The following is a 14,571-nucleotide window of genomic DNA, read 5'->3' on the forward strand; positions in this document are numbered from 1 at the left end:
GATGTTTCAGTCAGTGCGTTTACAGTACATTTAAGCTTTATAAACAACCAAATACCTAATTGTGAAATTCATTCCGTACTAAATTAATAACACTAAATTTAAAGAATTTCGATTAGGGCTGTCAAAGTTAACGCAATAATAATGCGTTCCCGCCAATTCGTTTTAACGACACTAATTTCTTTAACGCATTAAAGCAACTCGTGATTTTTAACACACGTATCATATGAAACTACAAAACCTAAAAAATTCATTGGTACCAACCATGTCATATTAGCATGTCACAAAAGAGGCTAAATAACGCTGCAAACTTGCGCTAAATTTTGGTGAGGAAAAACTGGCATGACCTTTTTGAAAGTGGTTCCTTGACCTGAAAATGGGTTCTATGGGTACCCACGAGTCTCCCCTTTACAGACATGCCCACTTTATGATAATCACATGCAGTTTGGGGCAAGTCATAGTCAAGTCAGCACACTGACACACTGACAGGCATAGCACCCGAGTATCGTGACAGTATCGAATCGGGAGATAGGTGAATTGTCCCAGCCCTACTTGAGAGGTGGTTATAAAAATAGTCTTATAGTTTCGATAGTCACTGCAGCCGTGGTCATCTTGAATTCATGTCCGTTGTTGTGGACTCCAGTATCAGTTTTCACAGTGGGAAAACAGTATCAAATATCTGTAAAGGATAAAACTGCAAATCTTTGACAGCCACCGTTCAAGACTACAGAGAGGTGTGTGTTTGATTCTTAGAGGATTTTAGGTGGCCTGTCGACTTTTGATGCCATCAAAACTTTTCTGATCGGGCTTTTCACACTTAATCCAATACATATATCCTACAGATAGCACTGGAAGGATTGTGCTAACCAAATGACTGGTTTAACTAAAAAACATGGCACATTTAAATGTAGTGGAGTGCTAGAATAAAAAAACAACAATCACACTCAGCAGAACCAGCAGCATCTAACCACACGAGGGCAGTGTTAATAAATGTATGAAGTGGGGTGCTGATGGGATCACTGGACCTGCATGTTCATCAGAAGAACACAGAAAAAACATTTATTTCTCTGAAACAGAATGTTTCAACATACAATAACATAATGTTTGGTTTCAGCTATATGTGCTTGTCCCTCCATATCTGTCTGTCAGGTGCTGCGGTTGCATCCAGTGCTGTATATTTTGAATATGGTCTCTAATCTTTGCCTGTAATACAGTAATTATTTTGTCATAGTGATCATAGTGTTTTTATGTGTTTCTTGCATGTTGTGGGCACAGCATCTGAGACGGCACTGGCTGAGGTGGCTCTGAACATTATGTGTCTGCTGATGAAGGAGCAGTGGAGCTGGCTGTGCACTGAAAACATTCAGAAGACCATCAGGCTGCTGTTTGGGACCTTCATTAACAGGTGACATGCTACATTCATTTAACAGTCGCGGGATGCCATAAAAGTAACAGTTGTCTAACAGCAAACTTTAAAAAAAACAACCAAAAAACAACAATTCCCCAGGAAGTTATCAAAAGAGACAGACATAGAGCCAAAACATACTTAAAAGAAAAGAGATTTAGATCAATGCATACAATGAATTAATCAAATAAAGTAAAATAAAAACAAGTTAGAAATCTGCAAATGTAGACTTAAATCCATAGGTTTAGCCACCCTAATGATGGTGATATGTTTTCCAGACTGATCGGCCGCCTGCCAGTCCAGTACTTCCATCCAAAGTAAAATATGATAACAAGTGTAACTGCCATGATGTATAGATTAAAGTAATGCAACCAGCAGATCACAGTTTTTCCTCGCCAAGATTTAGCGTAAGTTTACTTTGGAGCGTTATTTAGCCTCCTTCGTGGCAAGCTAGTATGCCATGGTTGGTGCCAATGGATTCCTTACTGGATTCCTTCCTTGGCATGAAGTGCCATGACAAGGGGCGCTGTGGTCTGACAAAGTTTGGGGACCACTTCTATAGTCAGCGCTGCATAGTAGAACGTTCTATGTTCTGTGCTGTATTGCCTCTTTGCTGCATACTAACAGTTGTGCATCATATTGATTTTTTGTTGTACTTTATAAGCACGACAGGCCGGTAGTATGGTGTACTGTTTATAGAGGGTGTGGCCATGTGTGGACTTTGTCTTGGATTGCTTGTTGTTGTTTTTTTTACTGTGTATGTTAAATTTCGTACCCACTCTGCAAACCGAGTTAATTCATCAATCAATCAATCAAATTGTTCTAAATGTGAGCAGGTTAGTATACCAATGGTAGCATGGTAGCTTGTTAAAGCATTAGTATTTTGCCCATGACATAGCAGAAGCTGACAAAAGCACGGCTTAAACTGCTGAAAACTGAGTCACATTATGAACTTAATAAATAAATGTAGAGTAGTATCACTTAAAATTACCTTTTTAATGACATTGAAACATCCACAATTAAATTGTGTCTAAAACTCAGGCAATCACAGTGCCTTGTCATCAGGTTAAATGTAATACTAAATATGTTGTAGGTAGATCGCTCACCCACAATCCCTCTACATATCAGTCCTGTAAGTTTCCTTTTGCTTAAGGCGAGACGGTTCCCACAACTGAGCAAGGTATGTCTGAAAGGTATGTCTGGTCAGTGGTTGGTTGGCGACAAACACATGGTATGTGAACTATAAGTAGACTGTGAAGGAGAGTTTAGGTATTTTTGTCAGCCTGGCAGCTTTACAGCATACAGCGAGTCCCAATGGTTTATGTCTGTGATTCCAAAATCTATTCAAAATACAATCAATAAATACATTTTTGATTTTGTGATAAGGCTTTATTGGTCCCCAGGGGAAAATTCAAAAGCTACCCAGCAAAGTAATAATATGTATACATATATTTAAATTAGTTCCACTTTACCAGCTGCACTATTAAAGTGATGAACATATTAATGCATCAATAAATATAATCCAATAATATATTATTATTATAAAATGGGACATTGTGCTTAATGAGTACTTTTATTTTTTGTACTTAAAGTACATTTTGATGCTTAAACAACTTTATTGTTATTCTTTATTAAAATTGTTTATTTATGTAACATTGCTGAGACAAAACTTCAATTAGATGCTGTAGATACTTTCCCCATCCTCAGTGATGCTGATAACATTTTAATACAACTTGATATAGATCTTTCCAAGTAAACCTGCCCAATGCTGCCCCAACAATGCAAATCATTTTTCTCTCCCTTTGACAACAGTTGCCCCTGAATGACTCTTAAAGTGCTTTTACAAGCTTTTTTCTGCAGCAAAGAAGTGATGGAAAGTTCTACATAGCAGGGGGCGTCTGAGTCTGTGGACTCAGCCAGGTCAGGACATGAAAACACATGGTTCCCTGGTGGAGATTCCACAGAGAGGGCTGTTTATGAACCGGATAGGGGACTCTGGCTTATGTACAGTCATTAGTCAAGAGAGTTGATGCTTTGGACAAGGGTTGGTTATGAGCCTTTGCAGTGGTCCGTGTTTTAAGAGATCACGGGCGTCACGTTCCATGCAGTGTACCTATTAAACACTTAACAGAAAAGTGCCGATCAGAGAAGTTTGCTCTCACTTTTGGAATAGTATGTAAGCTTTTCACTATTACATTTAATCCAGTCTATGTGCATGCATGTATGCACCAAAAAAAGAGTAATTGGTTAAATAAACCATTACCAAATTCTATAATCATTTAGAAAATATTTTTCTCATCATTTCTTCTTTGGAAAAAATCCATTATTTAAATCCTGATGAAAATGCTTCAACAGCGACCCTGCAGGGCCGAGGGGAAAGGACAGCCTGTGTGTGTGAAGTGGTTGTGGCATCGTGGGGGGTAGAGGAGGACGGACACCTGCTGTTCTCCCTTGAGACAGGACCTCTCCTATCAATTCAATGCATTTCTTTTTTTTTCGTGCTTATCTGTGATTGGCCAAAACACGTCAAATGACGCACCAAGGGAGGTTGTTACCAATCAACAACCAACAGAATACAAGATTGACATTGCGTTTGTCCAGTGATGATGTCCAAATGTCGTCTTCAGTCTCTACCACTGTACGTGATGATCTGGCGGTAGAGTATTAGACAGCAGCTTATTAGGGAAAAAATTATAATGTGCAAATTGTGAACTACTTTTAAACACAACGAAACAAATACTTTTTTATTTAGGCCTTTTATTGAGCTGTAGCTAGCTACTAGTGTTAGCTAACGCAACAGTTAGCTTGTAATAGCAGCTCTGAATGACTCGTGCAGCAGTACATCGCCCATACCGGGATCCAGTCCGGGAGTGCTGCACGCCACCATAGTTTCGCCGTGGGAGTGGATGGAGAGAGCACTGCTCGAACCTCGCTAATCGCTGCTCGGGCCTCTCCATCAGCTGTCCAGGTTGGACCCACAGCAGAGCTGCGTAGCTACGGAGCTACGGAGACGTGCGGTGCGCTCACCCTGGACAGGATCGCTATGTGGGCAACGGACTGCTATACGGGCAGTTTACAGACAGGCTTCTAGTGACAGATTACAAACACAAGGTTTGTTCCCATCCTGAGGCTGCAGTGATTGATGTTTTTAAGTAATCTTGTAAACCATTGCTAACACTTGTCAAATTTAAGTGCAAATTGCTTTCCAGATTAAAAGATTAGATTTACAGAATAATAATAAAAAATAAAAAAGAATCCTGTTTAAGTACCGTGTATGTACACTCACCGGCCACTTTATTAGGTACAAGGTGTACCTAATAAAGTGGCCGGTGCTAGTACTGGGTGGTCTTCTGCTGCTGTAGCCCATCTGCTTCAAGGTTGGACGTGTTGTGCGTTCCGAGATGGTATTCTGCATACCTTGGTTGTAACGAGTGGTTATTTGAGTTACTGTTGCCTTTCTGTCATCTCGAACCACTCTGCCCATTCTCCTCTGACCTCTGACATCAACAAGGCATTTCTGTCCACACAACTGCTGCACACTGGATATTTTCTCTTTCGGACCATTCTCTGTAAACCCTAGAGATGGTTGTGCGTGACAATCTCAGTAGATCAGCAGTTTTTGAAATACTCAGACCAGCCCGTCTGGCACCAACAACCATGCCACGTTCAAACTCACTTAAATCCCCTTTCTTCCCCATTCTGATGCTCGGTTTGAACTTCATTAAGTCGTCTCACCACGTTTAGATGCCTAAATGCATTGAGTTGCTGCCATGTGATTGGCTGATTAGCTATTTGTGTTAACAAGCAATTGAACAGGTGTGCCTAATAAAGTGGCCGGTGAGTGTATATGACAATACAAATTAGGAACATGCAAGCATATATATCAAGCAGGACTAAGCTAATACATAAAATGGAGGTGCAAGTGCAAAATAAAAAACTAAAACTAAATAAATTGTCATGACACCGTGGGATGGTTTTCCTCCTGTCCTCCCCAATTTTTGGAGTCACCAGCCGCCACTGGCATGCATGTACGCTCCACTATTCTGCCCTCAATAGAATGCCCGACCACAACTCCCCAAACATTTGTCACATATAGGTATAGCTCCTGCTGCCAGTAAACCGAACATGAAGACAGTGTTGTCAGGTTCTAGTGTTTGTGGTGTTAGTGCCGTGGCATCACGTTCCCTGGGGTGTCGGTACCGGAATATCGTTTCTTCATATTGATACTGGGCCCTCTATTTTAAGAGGTTCCACCAGCCAAGTATGAAAGGCCTTGTGCTTTTGTTTGGCCTCGTCTATATTAGGCAGCAGTCTGTCAGCATTGCAGTGACAGCTCTCAGAGTGGCAGGTATCTCCTCTCATCCACTGGTCTCTCTGTGCAGAGGAGACAAGATGCTCTGAACTGCTGTTGATAGAAACACTACAGATTAAACTGTGTTACAAAGATAGCTCTGCTCATGTATAATTTTTTCAACAGAGTTAAAAACAAATGCAAAGTGTTGTAAGTTAAGAAGATGAAGAATGACAAATGAAGTGCTACATAAAAGTAAAATGCAAGAGTAAAGCAGCATTCACTTACATACAAATTGTAATTACATCAAAGCCTTATATAAAAGCCACTCTACTCAAAGGAAAAAGTGATGTGAAAGAATGATGTGGAGGATAGTTCAAATTGTTAGCGTATGTCAGGGTGTTTTAAAGCGTCTGGACTCACAACCTTTGGGCTTTGGCCAGGATTTACTGATGGTTACCAGAACCATGCCTGCGTATTTCGGGATGCACTCCATCTGATTTAAGAGATACAAAAGACAAAGAGGTAGAGCTCTACGCAGCTTTAAACCACTCATAGCTCATTGTTTTGCTTTTCCCGCTCATACATAAAGTATGTAGTCTGTAGGTTGCGTGAATAGCCAGTTGTTGGTGAACATATAAGCCATAGCAATGTGCTAACCTGTTGGTGTAAAGAAAGGATTAAGATTTTACAATCTTGGACAAAAATATGTTTTTGGGCATTTAATTTAATTGCTGTAAAAAAATATTTGTTTTTGAGTGTCTGGCAGATGATCTTTGAAATTAGGTAGCAGGACTCAACACATAAACATATTTTACATCAACAGCTGAACCATCACTTTATATCAGTGCTCTAGTTGCAATAAGCTACAGGTAACCTTAGCAAACATATGGATGCTTCACACCGTCATACTAGTTACGTAGTTATGAGTTAAAACTCACAACTAACTCAAAGCTCAGCCACCTTTTCTCTTTTGGTATGTGGCCATGCTATAGGCTTGATAAGACACTCCGGGATGTTATATGCAGAAACGAGGGATGTGAATTAATTAAAACATTTAATTGCATAATTGTCCATGATTAATCGCGATTAATCGCAAATTAATCGCACATTTTTAATCAGTTCAAAATGGAGATTTGTCAAGCATTGAATACTCTTATCAACATGGGAGTGGGTAAATATGCTTGTTTTATGCAAATATTATTATCTTTGTGAATTGGGCTGTTTTTGCAATGAGGCTCATTTGGATTGAAAAGTACCAAATGTAACCTATGCATATTGCTTAATCTAAATCAGTGCAAATAGCACAAGAGTACCGAGACGCTATTTGCTTGGCAGCGCAGTTAGGGGTGCATTTCACCCTTTGTGGGTGCTTTGAGAACTACACGTTTTTTGGGGGGGTCTTATTTGTGCAGGTTTAGCGGCAGCAAAAGCAGCGCAATCCTTTAGTGAATTCGCCCCTCTGTCGTCTTTGATGTAGTCACACATCAAATCCATCACCAAATCTGCTTTCTACCACCCGCACCAAGCCCTAGCAGCACAACACCCCCACCCTAATACCACCTTCACTGGCTCCCGGTCAAGTCCCTCCATGCCCTTGCTCCTCCTTGCACTCTCTCCCGGCAGAAATCCGTAATGCTGCATTTTTGGACACTTTCAAAATAATCCCGAAAGCCTACCTCATTAAGGCCTATGGACTTAGTTCATTTTGTTATTATCCCGAGCAAACATTCCTACGACTATTTTATTTTTTTGTGTTGTGTTTTGTTTTTGTCTGTCCTGGTGTCCCATTTTGTCTGTCCTGGTGTCCTGGTGTCCTGGTGTCCCCTGAAAGGAATATAAAAATGCAAGCTCAGTTTTAGTCAGTCATTCTATTCCTCTATATCAATAAATCAATCCACAAATTAGTCTAAAGGTCCTATTAAGAACAAGTGCTGTGAAGTTTTTTTTAATATAATGTGTGCATGTTTGTGTGTGGGAGATGAAGCCAGGACCCAACAGGCCAAATCTGTGTGTGTGTGCGTGAGTGTGTGAGTGCGTGTGTGTGTGCGTGTGCGTGTGCGTGTGCGTGCGTGTGCGTGCGTGTGTGCGTGTGCGTGTGCGTGTGTGTGTGTGTGTGACAGGTCTGGCTGGAAAAGCTGTCTCTCTGCTCCTATAAATGGGGTCCAAGGCGAGGCCCTGGTTTGGGAGATGTCTGATTTTTATGGACTGGAAAGTGGGACAGTTTAAGATGAATATAGTCTCTTTCTCTTAGACAGCAGTCTGGATGGAAAATCCAGCTGGAGCCAGATTGTTGTCAGTGTCTAGATGTACTGTAGATGTAGCAGAGTGCAGCCACTTTATGTCAACCTCACAAGCATTAATAGGGATACTCCATGTTCTGTTTGGTTTTAATGTGTCTGTAAACAATACATCGTTCATTCGCCAAATAAAAAAACAGTAATCTCCTGTTGGTCATGATCTTGAGTCAATACAAATAATTGTCATTACACTTTGAGAAAAAAAAAACTGCTGAGACTTATGTCAGCCTTTAAAATGATGTCAATTCCATAAATGCATGCCTGTGAGAGTTGAGGTGGGTTTGCCCTACAACAGAATGAAGCTCTTTGAGACTCCGGTACTCACTTACAGTACGTGCACTGGACAACATTGGCTACAGTTGTGAGGTAGTGCAAATGGGTTAGTGGCGATGATGATAGAATACTGTATAATGAATGTAATTAATCTAATTGCATTAAGTGGATCAGATTTTCCCGGCAAGCTGTTTTGCCATTGGACTGTGGTCAGTAACACACTAATGCCTAATTTCCACTGCATGGTTTGGCTCGACTCGTTGATTCAACTCACTTTTGGTACCAGGTGCTTTTCTCTATTTCCTTTTCCACTGCAGATAGTACCCCCTTCATCGTAGGCGAGATTCTCAGCTGATCGTCGTAGCAATCTCACGTGAAACTGCTGTGACTGAATCCTTTAATTGGCAACCAAACAGAGAAACGTTTGCACTTCACCAATTGTACGGCATGATGTATGCCATAGTTTAAGGTATAGTGTATGGTGTAGTTTTACAGGCTGCGTTTTTAAAAATCAAGTGAATAAAATATTTGCGGTCGCTATTGACAGTAGCTTTGCTATTTAAGAATGGCGGGTTTGTACAGGGTTCCCCGTTTCGTGCTAGTGTTGATTCTCTGTGACCAACCAGTGTCTGCAATGTTTCAACGCCACCTTCTGGTATCTTCTCAATTTGCTTGGAACCTCGACCAAGGGGGTACCAAAAAAAATACCAGGTATCAGGTGCTATTCTGAAATTTAGCATTTTTTTTTTTACAAAAAAGTGGAAATGCGCTACAAGTTTGGAACATCCCCCCTGAGAGTCCAGAGGACACATTGGCTGATGGATTCACATTTTTTAGCACTCCACCTACTTGGCAAATGCACAGGTGCTCTTTGTCTGTGACCTGTAATACCATGCTGATATTGTCTTTTTACAAATGCAAAAGTCTGTCACTGAGTGAGTGACTGACTGAGTGATGAAGTTACACGATTGGTTGGCCGAGTGTTGGAGTTTGGTTGTTGCTCTTTCAAAATGAAAAGGTGGGAAGAGTCCTTTCTGCAAATGAGCCCGTCCAGCGCGACGCGTCCGGCTCACAAAACTTGGCCGAAGCTGTCGAACTAGGCAATCTAATTCTAAAAATAAAATGAGATTCAGCGGTGACATAGCCTATTTCACAATTAAAATGTTTTCAGAAGTAGATTTTGGTGGATTGTTTAGACGGAACATCAGAAAGTTTATGAGCAGGCTGCCTTGTTGTTTCCTGTTTGAAACGGCAAGCAGAAAACCAGGGACCAATCACGTGCACAAAGAACGTATATTGCTAAGAAGTGAAAGTCAATTGGTTGTTCCATTGCAACGTCAGTTTCCAGCAGCAAAGCCACGCTTACGCCATTTTGGACTGAAAGCGACTAGCCGTACAAAAGTAAAACAAAATGATTTCTATTGCTACTGCTGGATTTAATATTATAGACATGACCACTGACTATTTGTATAACAATTTAGCCACAAATTCACAAACTAACCATACACGGTCCAGCCATATACTCTGTTTTCTTGTTTGTCAGTGGGGTGCTTGTTGGTCTGAAGGGCTTCCTTAATGCTTTACAGCACGTTTCACCTCACTAAGCTCCATGTGGCACCTCTGTTCTGCCAGTCATTTTCTGCACCTGTCACACAATGACATGATTCTTTATTTTTACTCCCGAAAACGTCATATTAATGCTTCCATAAACAAATCAAATGGTACCACAAGTCCCCGCTGACAGCTTGATGATGGAGGTGAGGATGAAGGGGAGTATGGAGGATTTAAAGCTTGTCAACAGTTGTCATAGAGAACGCTCTCACTCTCTCAATCTTTTTCTTTCTGTCTCTCTGTCTCTGCTTCAGCTACACTGTTAATTAATACCCAGGGATCTCCATCTGACATACAGTCGCCTGCTTGGGTTTCACCGGTGGTGAACAACAAGTTGTTTGGCTTGAGGGAAAGCGGTTTCGGTCTCGCTGCTGCACTATTTAGCCTGTGACCACATTGTTGAGTTTGGAGAAATACTCTGAAGATGTGGTCAGAACTCCAACATTAACAAAACACATAACATTGGCTTTTATAAGTGATATATTTTATTCACCATGAGTCCACTTTCATAGTATTACATAATTTGTTTTTGTATTTGAAGTGTTGGCAATTTGCCTTTGACTGCAGAAGGTTTGCACAGAGTATGGGGAGATGGATTGCTTCAGATCATTGTAGCATGCTGCTATCCAATAACAACAGTCTCAAATGTTAATCTGGTAATTACGGCCATTCCTAATATTATGTTTTTGTCTCAGGCTCATGTAGATGGAATTGTGAAGACCATGTCATCAACGTCAAACACAGTTTTGTATGAAAAGTCGTAACATAGCCAGATACCATAACTTTTTAACAACTACATGGTTTTTAAAGGAGCAGTGTGCAGGATCTGGCGGGATCTAGCCTGAAGTTGCAGATTGCAACCGACTGAAGCATTTTTATGACTGCTTTCACTTCCATGCCGTGCTACGTTCCTGCTAATGTACAAATTAGGGTTGCTGGAAAAAACTGACATTGCAATATTTCTTTTCTGCAATATGAAATAATACATGAATATTCACCCTACACTTTTTCTAGCTACATTTTAAAGTTAGGTGCATCAATCTGGTGCACTTTGAGAGCCAAAATAGCAACATTAAGAGGCTAGATAAACAATGTTATGCTTTCAATTTAATCTTAAACCGATTGGTTGTATAGAGAATATCTATCCCCTCTCTATACATCTCGATCGCCGGCTGGTGGCTGGCTGATAGTTTAGGAAGGGCTTGATTTGATATCTTGCAGAGTTTTTATAAGCAGAACACACAATTTAAACGTCAATATTGCAGATCATGTTCATTTATTTGTGGGAAGCCCAAATTGTGATTGTGATTAATATTTGATTAATTGTGCAGCCTTATTCTAAGGCAACAAAAACACACAGATTCTTATTATCAGGTGATTATACACTAAAGAAAACATATGAATATTCCATTTCTGCCAATAGATCCACCTAACTCGGGCATTTAACACATGACAAAAAAAATTGCATGTAATTTTTCAACTTGTGGTGCTCAGGCTGGTAGGATTGAAGGTGGCCGGGAGCCACGGTGGAATTGCGCCCTGCTGCTGCCGCCAATTCAAAATACAGACATTGATGTCACCACATGCTTTCATCTGAAGCGGGAGTGACCCTTTGCCTTTTGTCAGTGTTGTGTTAACAGCTTGTTACGCTGCCTCCCAGTGGGTAAAGAATCAGTTAATGCATGTTTAAGAAATAACATGTCAAAATGTTATTTTGCTTTTGTCTAGACTTTGTGGCTGCAGAAGGCCACTTCAATAGATACATTTTGAGTGTGGTAAGACTAAGAGCAATTCTTTTTTTTAAATTTAAAATTATTTTCATATTTATAATTGTTTTGTTTGTTATAGGGATTTTGAATTTGTTTTCTAACCGATAACCGACCCTCGTTAACCGATTATTAACCAACAAGATTAGTGCGTTGCATGCAGTGGTGTACCAGCTGCAGTCTAGGAGCACAACAGACAACTGAGTCCCCAGTTCACTGAGAGCTACTGTAGCAGCCACAATACTGCGTGTAGTGTCGCGGACATGCAGCCACTTTCCCAGTAAAAGTCTCCACCGCACATTTAGTTTAGTTTAGCAGGTTGTCAGCTGTGTGTCTGCCCGGCGTAACGATAGCAAGTGTCCAACAAACAGTGTGTGTTTGTGCCACGTTAGCAGCTCGTGCTCGCCATTGTCACACACATACAGTACGGTCTGTCAGTGCGGCGTAATGTTAGCGAGTGTCCGACAGACGGTGTTTGTGTGGCGGCGGTGGTGAGTGTGGGGTTGTCGGTGGCGTTAGAGCTGTGAACGTAGCTGTAGCAGTGTGTGTGCAGTTTATTTGTTGGTGAATAAATTCTACAACTCCTCAGACCCGAGCCAAGCTCCCATGTCTTGCAACACCGGCTCAGACTCTCTAATGGTGGACTGTTAAGGCGGACCAGCTATTCTCCTTTAAGTGACAAGCCACTCCTCTGAGTTTTGCTCGGCTTTTTATTTAATTTTTTTATATTTCTTTTAACGGTTTAACCTATGGCCTTAATCGGTTAAAATTATTAATGTCGGTTAACGGCTAAACAGTTCATTATTAAAATCCCTAGTTTGTTATTCATCCTTACAAAGGCCACAGCACTAACAGTGCAATGTGGGCACAACTTAGTACTCCAGCTAGCCCCATGCTCCTGTCAAGAGTTGAGCAGATCCACATGTAGTGATGTTTACTCATGTCCAACGGCTCATTTGCCTGCTAGTCTGCTGCAGGCTCGCTGCCATCTCCACCAGAGAGGACAAAATAATTGTTCAAATGAATTGGTCCAGGCACTCTGGTCTAAATTTACTACATGTACAAATATGTATCACATATTTAATTTGAGGTATTAACAGTATGAGAAAAATAGTTGTGTGTGTCTGGCTTTGAAGACAAGTCTATTTTTAATCTTCTAGTTGTGACTTTAGTAGCTGTAGAAATGAAACTTGTGGACATGGTGTTTAATTTGGCACCTCTGCCCGACTTTACGAGTGTCAGAGCTCATTTTTTAACACGTCTTAGCATAACAGAAGACCTCATGCCGTGCTACTGTGACCCGGACCTAATGATTCTCAGTGACAGCGATGTGGGGAATCTCCTCCTAAAGAATTGGCCCGAAAACAATTCATCTACAACTCGGGAGGATTCTTGACACCGCTGGTTGTTTTCACAGTGAATATTATAGTCCTCTGCTATTTTTCTGTTCTGGTGCTGTTCCTTGACTGATGGGTAGTGGGGCCAGGCCTGAGGTATAAACGGAAAAGCCCTGCTTGGAAGTTTCAAGCTTCTCCTGTCAGCAGTGTGCCGGTGGTCAGAGGGGTTGGCTGTACATGGCAGATCTGGTATTGATGGGAGTGTTGGATGGAAAGATGCTGTTACATAATGTTGCAGGCTATCTATCAGGCTCTGTAGTGTGTAGGAGGTGTGACATCCCTGGACAAGCTGTTCCTGAGATGAGACAAATTCAGACGCACTCCTCATAGTGGGATCAGGCTGTCTGAGTGGTTTATATCTCACCCTGTGTTTCAGTTGGAAGCGTGCCCTGTGTCATGTCACTATCACGTTTGCTCAGGGCTTTACTCCCTTTTTACATCGACGGACGTTGTTGAAATATAAATATTGTCTTCTATTACAGGCTAATAGTAGTCTGCAGTTGCTTTCAATTCCTACAGACGTATGTAATCGTCTCAAGGGGACATTATAGGTCAAATACCAACGTCACTTCTCGTGAAGGTTATGAAAACACACTCATCTCACTTAGCCCCTGTGTGCCATCAGTTACAGTTCACCGGCCTCTGTGTCCATTTATCCTTATTTAGTGAGTTGTAGGGACACCAGAATCCTCCCTCCCCAAGACATGAAAGATAATATGCCTCATTATTGTCCACACTCTTGATAAAGTTAGATGGAGGACAAGTGCCGCGTGCTAAAACGCTGTCGGGATGTTTGCAAAATGATGACATGATGAAGTGACCCTTTGGCCTATCTCACGTCTCTGATGTCAGTTTTCAACGCTCACCTGAGCCTTGGGCGCCGAGATGTGGCTCCAAAGTCATGGTTCGTTTTCTGTCTCCAGAGACATACTTGTGCTATGACATTTTGTCTGTCGAAAACGGTCCGTAGGCTTATTTTAGCTCAAACGCGGGACCTGGTTATACTTGTCTGTGTTTACCATAAATGGTAACTAAAATAAATCCCACTGGAGTCCAACACATAGTTGTCGGCCAGCTCAGCTGATGTTTTACGTGTTTCGGATTCTCTTGCGTCACTGATTATTGATTTCCTGCCAAGAATTCGAAGCAGCTCCCCCCTGTATCTTGATTGTCCTTGATTGTGTCAGGTTGATTGTTTGGAGTTGAGCCCCACATTTCATTTAATCAGCTGATTCAGACCCTTGGGCTTTTGAGTGTAACTGGACTCTCTCTTACAACTCTCATTGAGTATCTATTTGAGGTTAAAAGTCACAGCTAAAGAATTAAAGTCAAACTTTTCATTTTTGCTAAGAAATCAGCATATCATTGGTATTTGTTTTGATATGTGTACTTATTCAGTCAAAATTATAATTACCAAAAAAAAAAAAAAATAAATTGTATTTGTTTCTGCAGTGTTACCAAAGAATGTTTTGCTAAGAATTGTAAGTCAATTGTTCGTTCAATTGCAACATCAGCGCACAGCAGCAGAGCT

General features: G+C 41.1%; 2 protein-coding genes and 1 long non-coding RNA gene across 22 annotated transcripts in view; 1 reads left to right on the forward strand and 2 right to left on the reverse strand.

Moving 5' to 3' along the window:
- LOC141770516 (uncharacterized) overlaps nt 1–14,571 on the reverse strand; it is a 458,180-nt gene that overhangs the window by 183,563 nt on the left and 260,046 nt on the right. The window lies entirely within an intron of this gene.
- snx19b (sorting nexin 19b) overlaps nt 1–14,571 on the forward strand; it is a 49,691-nt gene that overhangs the window by 10,988 nt on the left and 24,132 nt on the right. For both annotated transcript variants that reach the window (XM_074640089.1, XM_074640090.1), the window contains exon 11: nt 1,273–1,402. In XM_074640089.1, coding sequence (XP_074496190.1) covers nt 1,273–1,402 — 130 coding nt within the window. The remainder of the gene's footprint in view (nt 1–1,272; nt 1,403–14,571) is intronic.
- LOC141770520 (uncharacterized) lies at nt 4,401–5,355 on the reverse strand. The gene is made up of 2 exons (XR_012594580.1): nt 5,205–5,355; nt 4,401–4,694 (listed from the first exon to the last, which is right to left on the reverse strand). It is a non-coding gene; the product is annotated as an uncharacterized LOC141770520 (long non-coding RNA).

Source organism: Sebastes fasciatus, chromosome 7 (genome assembly GCF_043250625.1).
Source record: "Sebastes fasciatus isolate fSebFas1 chromosome 7, fSebFas1.pri, whole genome shotgun sequence".
Taxonomy (NCBI): Eukaryota; Metazoa; Chordata; class Actinopteri; order Perciformes; family Sebastidae; genus Sebastes; species Sebastes fasciatus.